This window comes from Alnus glutinosa, chromosome 8, assembly GCF_958979055.1.
Source record: "Alnus glutinosa chromosome 8, dhAlnGlut1.1, whole genome shotgun sequence".
Lineage (NCBI taxonomy): Eukaryota > Viridiplantae > Streptophyta > Magnoliopsida > Fagales > Betulaceae > Alnus > Alnus glutinosa.
Window position 1 is genome coordinate 21,248,456 of NC_084893.1, and position 17,482 is coordinate 21,265,937.

Here is a 17,482-nt window from a genome sequence, read left to right on the forward strand (position 1 = left end):
TCTCTGATAATCTTGTTGTCAACAATCTATTCACCTAAATTAAAACTGGAGTTGAGAATGTCGTTTAGTTGAGCATAAAACTCGTCAAACGTATTATCATATTTCATTTTAATCTCTTCGAACTTAGATGGTAGCATCTGAATTTTGGAAGTCTTTACCCCCTTAGTGCCTTCATTAGTAACCTGAAGGATATTCCGTGCATCCTTCGCAATCTCACAATTAAAGATGTGTCATAATTCTTTGGGGGACACATCCATAAAGATAGCATTAAGCCCTTTGTTGTTCAAGTTACACGAGCTAGTCTCATCCTTGGTCCATTTGACTAAGGCCTTTTGGGGACATTGAAGTTATACGCGGATGCGGTTATATATATAACAGGGTATGCGGATGCGGCTAATGCAGTTATTAACCGCACCTGCTTACCCTAAAACCATTATTTGCATATGCGTATGCTGTTAGTGATTTTTGCTAACTGCATCTGCATCTGCATATATAGATATCGGTTAGTTGCGGTTAATAATCGCTTACTTGTACAACCTTACATTGAAGTTGTATGGAATATGTGTTTGTAGTGTATATTGAATGTATTTGTGCTTTTATGTAATTTTTGGGATGGTTGTTTATAGAATAGACCATATTTTGAAAGTATATGAAATATGTGGAGTGGACCATATTTGGCATTTAGATGAATTTGGCAGCCCATGTATATTGCAGCTTATGTGTTTGGTCCAGATTTTAGACCATATTAAGATTTTTGTATGTTTATGGCCATTTATTGAAGTTTGTTATTTTAGCAAGCAACCAGTGTATATTGCAGCTTATGTGTTTCAACCAACTTTGTTCATTTTTTGAGATTGTGTTTGGTTGAGTATATTGAGATTTATATGTTGATGGATATATGTTGAAGTATGTTGAAGTATGTTGTTTTACCAAGCAACCAGTGTATTACATATTGAAATTTGGGTTAAACCCGTTCAAATGCATTATAGGGTTGCCATTAAGGCATGTGATATTTGATGTAAGAATCCTAACTTCTTTTGTGATTCAGGCATTTCAACAAACATCAAATACTCATTGTTATTCAGATGATGGATCATTTCACAATAACAAATTGTAAACAACCCACAATTTACATAAACAATAAACATGAACTGAGGATAACAGCAACTGATATATACATCACAAAATTAACAAAACCAGCAAAGATTAGTATGGGATGACATCAACTGATATTATGGTTACACAATTACAAGAATTGTTTTTTTGACAACAACATTACAAAATGTAAACAAATTCCAAGAGTCATAACATTACAAAGTCCTACAAAATCAAACTCATACTATCATTGCACATTTGGTAAATACATGGTAAATGCAACATCAGCCTTGAGGCAATCCTTCTATGTTAAATGAAGGATATAATAGCAAGACAACCACAATATCCCATGAACATGCTAGTGCAAATTGATACTTCATCTCCATTAAACGAAACTTATTCTTCTGTCTTTCTAGTTTCAACTCAAAATTAGCTACTTCAACTTCCATTTTGGACTTGCATTCCACAACTTCAATCTTGTATTTCGCAACTTCATTCAAGATGGTTGTTTCAGCCAATGCTTGTTCAGCCTTCAAACTCTCATGCCAGTCCCTCAAAATCGACACCTTTCATTCACCGTACGCACAAATTTTGAAATCACGCAATTCAAAAAAAACCACAACCACGATTGTTATCATTATGCTTAATCGCAAATAAATCAACCACATTTACCTAAACTTGGATACATGAAATTTAAAGTTTTTATAGTTTAAGGGAGTTATTGCAAATCCAATGAAAGATCGAGGGTAATTGAAGTTTCTCCAAATAAAAATAAAAATATTTTTTTTTTAACTAAAATCATAATAAAAAATAAAAAATAAAATGAAGAAGAAAGAAATGTGTTGAGCTAAATGTGAATGCCACTGTGAGTGCTCTATGAGCACTAGCAGTAGACACGCAATAATTTTCTCTAAATTTATGGCACCAAACTACTTTTTTATTCTCTAGCCAAATACACCCCACAATAAATTCCTTAATATTTCTCTATATCATTAAAATATTATTTAGGGGTAATTACCTTTTCATTCAATGAACTACCGACCATTGTCAACATGCCACCACGAATTGACACATCGACCAAAAAAGAGCATGCAACTACCATTTTTGTACCTTTACCTCCCTTCCGTTAGGCAATCTCGTTAAATTGGACGGAATATTCGATTTTTAAACATTAAATTTTTTTAAAGACAAAAATACCCTCAAACTGTAATTTAATAAAAAATAAATAAAAAAGAAAAGAACAAAAAGAAAAATGAAAAAGAAAAATAGAGGGGGTGGTTGCCACCATACGGGAGGGGGGTGGCCTGCGAGCCATCCCCAAAGGTGGCCGACACCACCTCTGGGGTTGCATCTGGGGTGGCTGCGCGGCCACCCCGCCAACTTATTGTGCCTGATTGGGCTGGGCCACTCCGAAGACCCATCTACTATTGGCGAAGGATAATTACCCAACAAGAATCAATTACAAGTTTAATACATGGAGATTAGATTACACACCAAAACTCTGACTTGGAGCAAACCACATTTGTTGCCCAAAGTTTCAATTGATAAATCTTCGGATGGTCATTTGTTTCAGATGGCAGTGCTCTCCCTACTACCTGGTACAGATGAAACTGTAATCAAACCCATGAAACAAACCGAAAAGATTTAACAGTTTGGTAGCTAGGAAAATACAGGAAAAGCAAAGAAAAGAAAAACCAAGGCTCAGAAAAATCAATCATAAAGCGTGAACGAAGAGGAAGAAGAAGAAGAAGAAGAAGAAGAAGGGCTTGGGCATGCGGCGTGTTGAAAACAGTGAGGAAGTGTGAGAGAGAGTATAATTTTTTATGGTTATAATAATGCATTGGGTAGCTACAGTGCTATCAAATACCAATGTATTGGGTAGCACTAGGGGTGTACAAGCGGTTATTAAATTTTCATAACCATAATTGCAACCGCAACCGCTTTGCCTTAGATGATTAGCGGTTTTAAAATAATCTCCAGTTAGCAGTTATTAAAACTCATAACCGTTTTTTAGAAATTGGTTTTTTAGCCTATTTTGGTGTTTGGGGCATTCCTTGAGCATCTTTTTAGGGCCTATTAGATGATTTGGGCCTTTATAAATAATTAGAAGGCCTTAAAATATAACAAAGTTCAAGAATATTATTATTATATATTGAAAAATTAAATGACTTCTAATTTTAACAAGTATGTGTGAACAGTGTGCAACAAAATATTAAATGCGGAATTAAATGAGACAAATATTTTGTTGACAAGGTGAAAACTCAATTAAGAGAAAAACCACTTCGGGACAGCCAAACCCAGGATATCCACTATTCAGAAGATAAGACTAGTTACAAAGTAGTAGCACTCACATACCCCTGATGCAGTGGTCGTACCTTGCACTCTAACGTGTCACCTAACACGAACGCCTCCCAACCAGGTCTCCTACCTGAAGGGGTCTTCAATGAAATCATTTACCTTAGGGCCAACCCCTAAGATAGACTTCAGATCAGCGCAGCAACAGCACACACAACAATGGCTTCAGAGAGACTAACTTAGCTTAATAACCTTACAATATAACTCTCTAAGTACTAAGGAATTCAATACCGAATTATTGCTGTTCTCAAGCCTAGGGACCTCTATTTATAAGCTCCAAGTTCAACTGAGTGTCTGGCTTGATAAAAACTAGGCGCCGTCCGGATGGTAGTCATACGGCGTTCGGACGGACAACTGTGCGATCGGCTTTTCAAAATTTCGCTAAAATTCTTTCCTGATTTGAGCCGCGTCCGAACGGTGTTGCCCTGGTGTCCGGACAGTCGCACTTTAGCTGCACGCAATTTCCATATTTGATGCTTGCGCGTCCGGACCATGAAGACTGGCGTCTGGACGTCTGAATTTTGAATGCGATACTTGCCTTATGGATGAGCGCGTCCGGACAGTTGCAGCGATCTTCACATATCTGTGTTTTGGAAAGAAATCTCATAGTTGGTCGAACACTGAGTGTCATCCGGACGTGCTGCTGAAAGATCCGGACGGATGCAAGCTGGAGCAGTTCGAAGCTTCTCGACACAGAGGAAGGTCCGGACAGAAAGTTCTCGTCGTCCAGACAGAAGATGCTTTGGACAGATGGGCGTCCGGACGGTATATCACGTCGTCCAGACGGTTGCAAGGGATCCGATTTTTCTTTGACTTTGGAATCTGTGCAAAATCTTCTAGAAACATATCTCTGAAGAAGACTTCTAAAAACTGACTGAACCCCTGATTAAAAGCATCATTGTTTATGTTATTGACTAATGAGTGTCCAGGCGTTTAACTAGGCCGTTCGAACAATAAACTTGGGATCCGACTTTTGCTGAGCTATAGACTTTGCAGAGTCTTCTTGGAGTCCAGGCATTCCTTCTTGATGCTTATGACACTGATCTTGTCATAATGAGGCCATTTCCATATCAGAGAAATAAACTCTGAATATTTGAAGACTCTGAACTGATACGGCATCCCTTGAAATCAGCAACATTATATAGAAGTGATTTTGTCCAATAGAATGCAGCCAACACAAAAACTAACAAACTCCCCCTTTGGCAATTCTGGGACAAAAATCATTTCACCGGTTAAAAATACAATCCCGGTCCAAATCAAACATATACTCCCCCTTTTTGTCTCAAATGGACAAAGGGTAAACAGAGTATAGAAAGACCACAGTAATAAAATACTCCCCCTTGATGTCTCAACAGGACAAGGGTAAACATAGTATATAAAATCCACAGACAAAAACGTTCTATAATCCAAAACAAAAGGAAAATAGAGAAGACTCTGCAAGTGGCCCAATAGAGAGGAACAAAAATCCTCCAAGTACCAAATCCTGCTGATCCACTAAAATCAAGTAACGGAGAGAAATCCTTATAAAAAGCTGGATATGTGCTACTTCGGCTTTTAGCTCAGGAAGCCGAGAACCATGGATTGAAAAACCTTCAATCTCTTGATTTTGCAAAGCCTGCAACTGGCTATTCACAGATTGACATCCTCTAAGCAACTGGTCTGCAAGATAAATGAGGAGATTCACCACTGAACCTTTAACTGATACAGGTATGAGGGAATGCTACGAAAGGCTCTGCATGAGCTAAGGGAAAAAACTCATCTTAATCCCGAGACCTTTGGAATTTGAACATCCAACTTCAACAACAGTAAGTTTTCCAAAGGATCCATCTGTCAGTTATTTGTCTTGGGAGCTGCTGGACGACATATTCCTGAAAAGATTTAAACAGAAATATTTCCAAAAATAACACCACAAAAAAAATTAAATCCTGTTAGTCCCAAAAACAAAGTGGTATTATAACAGTTGTCAATTGGATGCCCAAGTATTACAAAAGCAAAGATCGCAATCCAAATGACCCAGATATATCAATATCAACCCAACACATAGACAGAATAGGATTTTCATGCACACTATCTCAAGAAAATATCCCAACAAATATTCCAATATTCTAAAAGCACAAAAACTTAAAAGAATAACGGAAGACATAATGAAGATCATGGGATGAGAAGAAATGTGCAAAGAATGCCAAAATTTCGGTAGAAATCCACAAGAAAAACACACAACATGACATGATAAATCAATAAAAATGCAAAGATGTGTGTATGGCAAAGAAATGAATGCAAGTCTTAAACCTGTAGAGATCCCGTCCTGACATGTCACTTAACCATCCGAACGACCACTGCTAGGACAGCGTACAACAAGATTGCGCTCGTTCAGACGTAAGAATAGGTTCTTCTGGACGCTTTACACTGAAAATATGAAACTGGAGAAAAATTTGCAGAAAAATATTTTTCCCTAAAGTTAGCTTCAGAACACGCATGTATAATCAACTGATAAAACAGTCAAATAGCATTGCAAAAATATGCAAAGATATAAATGAGAGTTAAGTATTCAATAATCACAAATTTCCCTGCAGATAGAAATTTTAAATAGATTACTCAACTCATACAATGCGTGTGTGTGTGTGTGTGTGTGTGAAGACTTTTCCCAAAAGGTATGAATTTAACTGATATGACAAAAAGCAACTAGATTTTCTAGACAAGAGATAAAATTAATGAAAAATCAGTCAAAAGTTAAACCTTATTAATTACTAGGGCCTAGCCACCCTCATCTGATACACTTCCCCTAAGATGCAGCACCTAATTGTTTTACTTGTACCATGAAAGAAAATGTAAAATTTTACTTGCACCATGAAGGACAAGGCTTATTTCAGCACAGAAGCAGTGAATATAAGCATATAGCATAGAAAACTGAAGAGTTACTGCTTGATTCTAGTTGGTGCTGCAACCTAGAGAGAATGCTAGAATTTTTAGGTGCTAGGTTCAACTAGCATTTTGGTCAATTTGACCATCTAATCAAAAACATCTTTCTCATTAGAATTTTCAGAAGCAAGAAGTCAGAGAGGAAAATGTTGTACCTTAGGGGAGCCTTAAATAATGCACATTTTCATCGCATGAGGAAAGTAACTATCTATCATTAAGATGCAACAGGAAAACTTAGCTGATATCATGCATAAACTCTCAATCATATATAAGCATATTTAATCAATGCATAATGAACTAAGATATCAAGCAAAAACATATACAATATCTGAAAAGCTATCAAAAGAAAAAAAATAAAAATTCCGTATCTTCTCCCCCAATTTTTTTTTGTTGTTGAAAACCAATAAACAGAAAAACAACAAAGACATGCTTATGGAAAATGAAATGACATCTAGTCCCAGCATGTAAAGTAAAATCAAACTTGTCCTCAGGAGAAAGGTTTAGAGTTACCAAGACAGAAAAACAGCCACCTGACGTACTTTTAACCGTCATCCCTAAAAAAAAATACCTGCAGATGTTTCTCAAGACAACAAGAGAAAATATGGGGGATAAAATAAACGGTTCCTCAAACAGAATGCAAGGCATGAATAAGATATGACAAGATAAACTATACAATGCAAACATAACTGACATACTTAGGATTTAGGAACCAAAATCCTAGGCATGGTGAGACTTCACCTTCACTAGGTGAGTCCACTCCCCCTGAAAGGGTGAATGGTCTTATCATTCTTGACTCATACCTGCTTGACCTGTGGATATGGTTTTGCGGGTCATCCCTATGTTAGCCATACTTCTTAGCATATCTTGTATTAGGCTCAGTAATCCTTCATAGCCATGGTTGCTAGTGGGCTTCTGCAGCTTTCTTTTGTAGCGCCTTGATTTGTTTTTCTTTGATTTTCCACTCTGATAGGCAGGAACAAACTGCTGCTAATGCCGTGGAGCCTGAAGTGCCGTAGGATGTAGAGTGCCTGATGTAGCTCTTGTTGGCAGCTCCTTTTGAACCGTCGACTTCTGAGCCTGGGGCTGTGGACATTTGGGTCAGATGTGACCGATGATGCCGCAATGATGACAGGTGGGCAAACTTCTTTTGTTTGAATGCTTCTTGACATTCTCTACAGAATTATAGTTAGCATTCTTATAAATAACATTGTCCTTCCCTTTTATATGTCTTCTATGCGGAGTGACATATTTTGATGAGGAAGAATCTTCAACTTCACTTTTCCTCAGAGCATCCTACTTAATCCAAGGCCTGTAGGATTTCAACAAATAACAATTTGGCCTAATATGACCAGTTTTCCCACAATTATGACAAGTAGGAACAAACTTACATCGTGTTCTTGATTCCTTGGACTTTGGCATCACATGATTATTTAAGCAAGAATTTTCTAAACAAGCTGTATCTACTATCACAGGCTTAATATCAATAGAATCTATTTCAGAATCAGAAGCATGTGAAGTAGAAGTACTCATATCATTAACAATTAAAGCAGGCTTGTTAGAAATATCTGAATGAATACAAAGCATGCTCTTCAAATTATCACTTGAGAATTTTTTCAAGAGATCTTCAGATTCTTTTAATTTATTCTCAAGTGTATCAATAATGTCAAATAATATGGTATTCTCAGATCTCAAAGAGTCAATCAAAACATGTGATTCAGATAACTGAACAATCAAAGACTATTTTTCTTGCTTCACCTTTTTAAGCTCTTTTGGAGAAACAATTTTATCTAATTTAGCAAAAACTTTAAAAAGTTCAATATCATAATTTTCTTCAGATAACTGAGAGAAATCCATGATAAAAGGTGTAATAAAAAAAATAAAAGTCACAAAGAGATAAGGATCACACTCAGGAATTAAATCATTTAAACGGAGTGTATCCACTCTGATACCAATTGAAAAATTAAATGGCTTCTAATTTTAACAAGTGTGTGTGAACAATGTGTAACAAAATATTAAATGTGAAATTAAAGGAGACAAATATTTTGTTGACGAAGTGGAAACTCAATTAAGAGAAAAACCACTCTGGGGCAACCAAACCCAGGATATCCACTATTCAGAAGACAAGACTAGTTATAAAGTAATAGCACTCACATACCCCTGATGCAATGGTCGTACCTTGCACTCTAACATGTCACCTAACACGAACGTCTCTCAACTAGGTCTCCTACCTGAAGGGGTCTTCAATGGAATCATTTACCTTAGGGCTAACCTCTAAGATAGACTTCAAATCAACGCAGCAACAGCACACACAACAATGGCTTCAGAGAGACTAACTCAGCTCAATAACCTTACAATATAACTCTCTAAGCACTAAGGAATTCAATATCGAATTATTGCTGTTCTCAAGCCTAGGGACCTCTATTTATAGGCTCCAGGTTCAACTGAGCGTCTGGCTTGATAAAACCTAGGCGCCGTCCGGATAGTAGTCATAAGGTGTCCAGACGGACAACTATGCGATCGACTTTTCAAAATTTCGTTGAAATTCTTTCTTGATTTGAGCCGCGTCTGGACGGTATTGCCCTGTTGTTCGGACGGTCGCACTTTAGCTGCACGCAATTTCCATATTAAGGCTTCGGACATCCGAACCAAGGGAATGGTCGTCTGGATGGTTGATCAGATGCACGCAATTTCCATATCTGATGCTCGCGCGTCCGAACCATGAAGACTGACGTCCGAACGTCTGAATTTTGAATGTGATACTTGCCTTATGGATGAGCATGTCCGGACGGTTGCAGCGATCTTCCCATATCTGTGTTTTGGAAAGAAATCCCATAGTTGGTCGAACACTGAGTGTCGTCCGGACGTGTTGCTGAAAGGTCCAAACGGATGCAAGTTGGAGCAGTTCAAAGCTTCTCGACACAGAGGAAGGTCCAGACAGAAAGTTCTCGTCGTCCGAACGGAAGATACTTTGGACAGATGGGCGTCCGGACGGTATATCACGTCGTCCAGACGGCTGCAAGGGATTCAATTTTTCTTTGACTTTGGAATCTGTGCAGAATCTTCTAGAAACATATTCTCTGAAGAAGACTTCTGAAAACTGACTGAACCTCTAATTAAAAGCATCATTGTTTATGTTACTGATTGATGAGTGTCCAGGCGTTTCACTAGGCCGTTCGGACAATAAACTTGGGATCCGACTTTTGCTGAGCTGTAGACTTTGCAGAGTCTTCTTGGAGTCTAGGCATTCCTTCTTGATGCTTATGACACTGATATTGTCATAATGAGGCCATTTCCATATCAAAGAAATAAACTCTGAATATTTGAAGACTTTGAACTGATACGGCATCCCTTGAAATCAGCAACATTACATAGAAATAATTTTGTCCAACAGAATGCAGCCAACACAAAAACTAACATATATATATATATATATATATATATATATATATATATATATATATATATATATATATATATATATATATATATATATATATAGGGTAGGCAGTTAGAAATTATTAACTGCCTTCGCCTATTCATAAAACCCTAATCGCCTCGCCCTAGATAATTAGCAATTTTTTTTAACTGCCTACAAAAGGAGTTTTATGATCAGCTATTAGGCAGTTAATAATTGCTCACCTATAGGCTGTAGCTACCCAATAGTAACTTTTTGTGGTTTTTTTGAAATTTTTTCTATATATAATTAAGAAAATGAGTTTTAGGGTATCTACTCTCTCGCCCTAACATAATCGCTGTTGGACCAAATAATCAAACATACAGAAAGAAAGAGTTAAAAAATAAAAAAAGAAAAAGGAGGGGGGGTTAAAATCATTTGTGTTTCGCGCAATAAAGCCTCCAGAAATTTGTCAAATCCAGCCCTTCTGCTCGGTGCTAGTTATTCTCTCTCTCTCTCTCCCTCTCTGAACCCTTTCGCGTTTTGCGTGCTCTGTAATCGACCTCGAATGGCCAACAGTAATCTCCCCAAAAGAATCATCAAGGTTTGTATCTCGATCTCCTTCTCGATCCCTCTCTCAATTTCCCTGATCCCTCGCTCTGTTTGGAAACCCAGAAACACACAAAATAGAATGAAAAACTCGCTTAGACAGAGCTGTATCTTAGATTTTACAACAATTTTTCGTTTTCTTTTCTGATCTTTATCAACAACCAAACGGAGCTCCAGGGTTTGGTTATCTGTCTGTATGTGTGATTCGTGCTTGTTTTTGATCATGGTCTTTTCTTGATCTAACAGGAAACTCAGCGTCTCCTAAGTGAACCAGGTAATATTTTCTCTTCGATTTTCAGTTTTTTTTTTTTTTGGTACGATAGTGTTAGAATCTTAAATATACATATACATTTGCGCGCGCAGTGTTTTGGTATTTTTGAATATAAGGTGAGGGGGGAGGGTTTTTAAGGGGTTTCTTGGTTATCTAATTTGTGATCTGCGGTTTCAGCGCCAGGAATTAGTGCATCGCCGTCGGAGGACAACATGCGATATTTTAATGTAATGATTCTTGGCCCAACACAGTCTCCATACGAAGGTAATTAGCTAGACGCGTGCAATTTGAACTTCATGTTTATCTTAGTGTTGTATCTTGGTTGGATATGCGTTCTTGAAGAAGTTTTGTAGTTCTTTGAGACTGAACGCCAAAAGTTTTTTGAAGAGTTCATTTTCTTAGGTTGTTTCCAGATGTCAATATGCACTTTTGAATGATTTTTTTTTTGTGCACGTTAGTGGGAAAGGCCCGGCAGAACGTTTTCTTTTTGAGGTGATATTTCCACCTTTGATATTAGAAAGTGGCTTTCAAAATCAATGTGATGGCCCTTAATTTTCATTATCTTTGTTTGGAAGTTCTGGCTCTATATATTGTGTAAAGATCGATGTTAGAGAGACATAATGTAGGAATGCTAACTTTATGTTCTTATGTATATATATATTTATAAGTACTCCTTGGTTTACATGTTCCCTTCTTAATCATCTTAAAGGTCAATTAGTTTGACTGAAAAATCCAAGTCATTATCTTAAATAGGCCATTTATATATATCAGTAATCCTCCTGTTCTGAAGAAACACTTAAATAAGAGGATTACCACATTTATGTACCAATGTGTTATAGAGCTTCCCACATTTACATATGTCCTGACAGTACATCAATAATTTATTTTCATTTTTAAAAATTAAAATTAAGATAAACATTTTTAGAAATTCCAATTTAAACTAAGTTGAAGGCCTTTTATTTAATTTAAAACAGAGCAGGTTATGCGTTTGTTTTTTTATTCATTAGTGATTATATGAGCTACCTCTCTTTTACTGTGTTCGGAGCAATTGTATTACTCTCTCTCTCTCTCTCTCTCTCTCTCTCTCTCTCTCTCTCTCTCTCTCTCTCTCTCTCTCTCTCTCTTTGCATTGACATAAATGTTCTTCCTAGTGGTTATAAGAGCTAGTGGTTTCTTTTGAGTGATATAGCTTTCTGCTTGTCATTTGATAGAAATGAGAAGAAGTGTGGTTTAGAACTTAGAGATTAAATAGTGGGGATCATAATTTTTTTGAGCTCCCTGCCATAAATTTCGTTTGACTATATCAATTGATAATCATGCTGTTGGATTGTCCATGGAAAGAGAGGTTAAACAAGGGCATATACTGGGAACAAGTTTACAATCTAGTGAATGATTGAGGGCTTTGCTGATGTATGACATAAACAATGAGAAATGCTCTACACACACACACACACACACACACTCCCAAGTGCTCACTCCTTGATGTAGTACTAAAAATCAATATTAGATTTTGGATGGATTACTATTGAATTTGAATCCAATGGTAATTTTTAGTTCCTCGTTAGGGAGTGTGCACTTGGGAGTGTGGGAGTAGGAGTGTGTGTAGCATTTCTCCATGAACAATATGTAACTGCATGAGCATGGAGTGGCTTGCTGCTTGAGAAATCATATTTTAAAGATCCATACTGAAACAGGTGCTGAAGCAATTAATAACACATCCATATATGCTATGGGTTGTGATGCTATGCACAGTAGATTCCTAGATTAATGATCATATTGCTGCCAGTTAGTAAGCACTTGGGTTTCTATCATCAACTATGCAGTATTACTGTTGCAGTAACTATTTAACGTTTGAGAAAGCTTCCTTTTTGTGCATTGTACTGATTAAATTGTTCTGCGGTTGAACTTGAGATAAACAAAAGTAATAGTAGGTTGAAACTTGTTTTATATTTTGATATTTTATAGGGCAAGAAAATCCAATTATTACATTTTTCATTCTTTGTCAAGATGTTGTCATTTGTGATCTGTCTAAGAAATTTACTTGAGGGGTAAATTTAACAATTTCCTTTCATTTACTCTCTCTCTCCCATATAATTTTCACTTTTTACCAACATGATGTGTTCTCTTTTTTGAAATATCTATTTAGGAGGAGTTTTCAAGTTGGAACTATTTCTTCCTGAAGAATATCCAATGGCTGCTCCCAAGGTACTTTGATTTGGGTTCACTTCCACTGCACTATGGCTTCTTGCATTTATTGGATGATGCTGTTTTCATTGTACATTTGGCTGTTGCCTTTGATAAATAAAGCACATTCCATTAAATGGTTAAAAGCTAGAACCTTCTGCAGTGTGCTAAAATAACACTGCTGTGGGTAGAGTAGTATCTAGTCTTAACATGCAATGACACAATGTTTCTTTTAAATATTTTATGACTCATCATTTGATATTTGTATGTTCATTTGAGAAAACTTGTCTTTCTGGACCTTTACATCATTAATATGTAGACATTTAGCGAATACATATATTCTGGACCTTTATGCTTTACACCTTGGAATTTGGTGATATTCAATACCTTCTTGGTTGGTATAGCTGAAAGATGGAGTTTATACCAGATTATTGAGAGTGCTTCAAACAGTGGATTGAAGCTTAGGATCATCAATGTACCCTGAAAGAATAGTTTTTGTAGGACACTAAGGGTGTGTATTGATGGAGAAAAGAGACTTCAGAATTTTTGCGTTTCTGTTTGGGTTTATTTAGATGTCAACAGAGAATACTAGTGCAGGCTCAAGAAATTGAGTAAGAGCAGGCAGAGGAAGAAAACTACTAAAGAAATTGAAGAAGTTGAAGGAAGTTTGAGATAATATGTACAAAGGGAACCAATCATATGCTCTCTTTTTGTGAGTCAAATTGAAGGCGATCAGGAGTCTGTGGTGTGATGTATCATTGCTTCAGAAGAAATACACCTTTCAGGGTTGCTAAAGCGTGCCTAGGCATATTTGAAGTGCAAAGTACTGAGAGAAAAACACTTAACTCCTGATGCAAAGAGCATGTAATTACAAGTACTCCTAAGTGCACTTCCTGTCGTGGCAGTGAAAATTTTTATTGAATTCATAATCCAATAGTGATCCATCCAAAATCCAACGGTAATTTTTCACTGCCACGTCAGGGTGTGCACTTGCGAGTGTGGGAGTGGTAGTGTGTAGCATTTCTCTCTATATATATATTTGCAAAGTGCTAGGCAAAAAGCAAACTTTTTGGGTATTTATTTAAAAAAAATATATAATTCAGTAAAAAAAAAATAGCTTTCAGATCTGAGACCAATTCAAACTCATTATTGATTAGTTGTACCGACTCTCTTCTTAGGGTCTACCGCACTTAACATAAGTATGTTTTTCTTATTTGAAGTCAAGAAGAAAGACACCAAAAGTTCAAGATGCCGTTTCAAACAAGCATTTTTGTTTGCTCTTTGTTTCCCCTAAAAACAAAGTGTAGATTTAGTTTTTTGATTGTTTAGTAGAATAGTATTTTAACGCATTAGTTGTCATAAACTTCAGTACTTTTGTATTGAATACTGTATTTATCATTATTTGACAGTTTAGTTATGTGGCATTGTGGTCACGCATGATTCAACAAGAAGATCCTGCAGGGGAGAATGCTTATCTAGTAGACCTGAAGAACAAAAATGACGTGACATGTATTTGAAAATATGTGCTTTACTTCGATGAGGTGCACGCTTCCGCCTTGCACTTAGGCTCCATGAGGCCTTTAAGATTTAAAGCATCTGTTATAGAGAGATTATCTAGTTGTTTGGGAACCGATTTTAGATCAAATTTCATTTTTAGATGGCCTCACATTGGTTTTTTTGGGGGTGGTATCGTCCTGAGCGAGATTTCTAATAATTTTGAACCTGGTTATTATCGGATATAAGCATGGTAGTAAATAGTAATAGCTCTGAGAACTTGTTTATGTCACCCTGGGCAGTGGAAGGGGGTTCTGTGTTCGTGATACAGACTCAGCTATTGTAGGGGTGGGATTGAGGTGCTTTATGGTTTCATATCCTGTACAACAAACTCTTAAGAAATAGATAGGATTGGCTGATCAGGTGAAGATTGGCGGCCTAGAAGTCACCCTGTGAGTCTCATTGGCTGGGCAATATTGAGTTAGTTTTCCCTGCAGTATAAGTGCCATGTCTCTTGTCATATTTTACCTGTGTCCCCTTGATGCTAACTTTATACAACTGATGTGTGCTCCTGCATTTGTGTGCATCGTTCGGTCAATGGTTTCTCCTTGCTGTGCCATTTTCATATGTGGTTATGGTTGTGTACACTTGTTTTTGTAATCTTTTCAATCTCCCTTGTTTTCCTACTCGTATGCATTTGATCCTTTAGTGTTAAAACTATATTCTGTGTTACAGGTCCGATTTCTGACCAAAATATATCATCCTAACATTGACAAGGTAGGCTATGCTTGGTAATACTTTTGTACTCGTTTTTAAGCATCAGGAGTTATTGTTTTATCCTGTGCCTCTTATGAAGTGAGTTATCTATGCAGCTTGGAAGGATATGCCTTGATATTCTGAAAGACAAATGGAGCCCTGCTCTCCAAATAAGAACTGTACTTTTGAGGTATAATCAGCTAAGGATGTGATAACTGTATCTATGCACATATTCTGGAATCTATTCTCTCCTGAACAAATTGCTTGTTGGAAACAATTCATGGGCACATTAACTGATCTACGTAATATCAGAAAAATTTTGATTGACATATTATTTATATCCATGGGGAATTAAAAAAATCTTTTTCAGCTGTTCATTTTAATTAGCTTTCTCTTTTCAATCTAGCTTTGACTGACAATAAAGTTTGGGAAAATTGATATTCCTTTGGAGAAAGCAACAATATATGAGTTTGTATTATTTAGCACCGACTTAAAGTAAATGTTTTTTTTCTGGAGAACAACTGAAATTGATAATATTGAAGTTGTTGGGATTGTTTTTTTGATAGCATTCAAGCACTTCTGAGTGCTCCAAACCCTGACGATCCGCTTTCTGAAAACATTGCTAAGCATTGGAAAACGAACGAGGTTGAAGCTGTTGAAACAGGTAATGTTGTTAGTCTCCACTTATCAGTTTCTTCAAAATTAGTTGATATTGTTACACCAATTGATGGAGGCACATTAATATGTTCTTTCCTTGTGTTTCGTTACACTATTGAACCCTGCAGCAAAGGAGTGGACTCGTTTATATGCAAGTGGTGCCTGATGACATGGCGGAAAGTTTTGCTTCCCCAAAATGACAATTAATGAATTGTATGCTATTCACTGTCAAATTTTAAATGAAATTTGGAACAATTGATCTTTGAACGATCGTTATTGAATATTCTCTGAGCTTCTAGTTGCCGCTTGTTAATTGTTTTCCCCTAAATGAAGCCTTGTGGAACTTGTATAATATGTTGGGCCATTAATTTGGCAAAATATTATATATAATCATCACTTTTAGGTTGCTTTGGCTAAGATTACTTTGCCATATGTATTAACTACTAGTTGCTTAGACCTATTTGTTGATCTTCTCCATTATGCTCTACGCACATGTGATATATAAAAGCATTTATATATACCTTGCTATGGATTTGTTTGAAGCCACTGTTAGGTTTTAAGAAAATAACTTTGGTATGAAAGTGGAAGCTTCTGAAACAAATCCTCTTCTTCAAGTTGACCTCGGCATCTGTTCAGGAAAGGGACTAAGAAAAAAAAGAGATGGTCCTGGTTTTGTTCCTCGTGTCCATCCCACCGATGCCGCTCAAATTGCTGAAAATTCCAATCCTGATTGCCGTGGATCTCAATTGGGTGTAGAAAAAGACTAATCCCCAAGTTGAGCTATTATTGTACCCGAGATTTCTCTCTGGAAAAACTCTCTTCTGCCATGCTCAGTTCACCATTTGTTCCCTCTCGGCAGAAACTCCAATTTAGATGATTCTGCCAAGTTAACTTGGTGTATAGCTGTTACGTTACGTGCATAGGGCCATGGAAGAAGCTCCAATCGGCAGCAATTGTGCCACATATTATCCAAGTTGGTTTTGGATGGTAGCAAGATAACGATGAATGCCCAGCCCATATACCTGAGGCTTTTAAATGTGCAACACTTATGGTTGTTCACCATGTTTCAAACCCCCAAATTTGGGCTTTTCTTTCACTGCTTGCTGTCTTGGTCCATTGGTTCAAAGATCCATGGCAAGGTGCTTTTCCATGAAGGGCCACGAGACAATGTATAATTTTTTTTAAAAAAAAAATAAAAATGCTATACATACTCAGATACTCTCAAGTGTTTACTCTTTGATGTGGCAGTAACAATCACCATCGGAGGCTCTACATGTACTTTCATTCCACATTGCTCGTAAATTTCAGCTCTATTACCTCTCCAACACACTTCATTTCTTGATATGCTTATTAATAAGCACATTAAAACTGAATCTCTCCGGTTGCTCCACTACTTGATGACCTCCAATAGATCAGGATCCTTTTAAATTATTTTTTCAAATTTGAGAAAATTCGGACAGGTGATTGCGAGAGATCACTTATTGAACCCACCTAATCGAATAAGTGGTTTAGCAGGCATTAGTCCAATTTTTATTTGGTCAAGTGGGTCTCATAAGTGATCTTTCACAATTACTTGATTAAATTTTTTCAAATTCGAACAAATAATTTGAGACGACCTTAATCTCATTGCGAATACCTCATTATTTGAAGTACAAGTTCTTCAGCATTTATGCCAATAACTCATTAGGTGACTAAGTCCAACTAGATTTTGAGAGAATACCACCAAATCCAATCCAATCCATCAACCA

The 17,482-nt window shown here is 36.8% G+C and overlaps 1 protein-coding gene across 1 annotated transcript; it reads left to right on the plus strand.

The window, feature by feature from the left end:
• Positions 1-10,207: 10,207 nt before the first annotated feature.
• On the plus strand, positions 10,208-16,151 carry LOC133875809 (ubiquitin-conjugating enzyme E2 36). Its single transcript, XM_062314046.1, has 8 exons — positions 10,208-10,367; positions 10,619-10,646; positions 10,821-10,907; positions 12,790-12,848; positions 15,057-15,098; positions 15,194-15,267; positions 15,644-15,741; positions 15,863-16,151. The coding sequence occupies exons 1-8, from the start codon at positions 10,332-10,334 to the stop codon at positions 15,898-15,900; spliced, it is 462 nt and encodes a 153-aa protein (XP_062170030.1). The 5' UTR covers positions 10,208-10,331; the 3' UTR covers positions 15,901-16,151.
• The last annotated feature ends 1,331 nt before the right edge of the window (positions 16,152-17,482 follow it).

What these genes read in the sequence shown, in the direction of transcription:
- LOC133875809 (XM_062314046.1), top strand. Translation starts at nt 10,332, where the DNA reads ATGGCCAACAGTAATCTCCCCAAAAGAATCATCAAG. An exon ending in TCCCCAAAAGAATCATCAAG is followed by an intron (nt 10,368 to 10,618) that starts GTTTGTATCTCG and finishes TTGATCTAACAG; the next exon opens with GAAACTCAGCGTCTCCTAAG. An exon ending in ATAAGAACTGTACTTTTGAG is followed by an intron (nt 15,268 to 15,643) that starts GTATAATCAGCT and finishes TTTTTTTGATAG; the next exon opens with CATTCAAGCACTTCTGAGTG.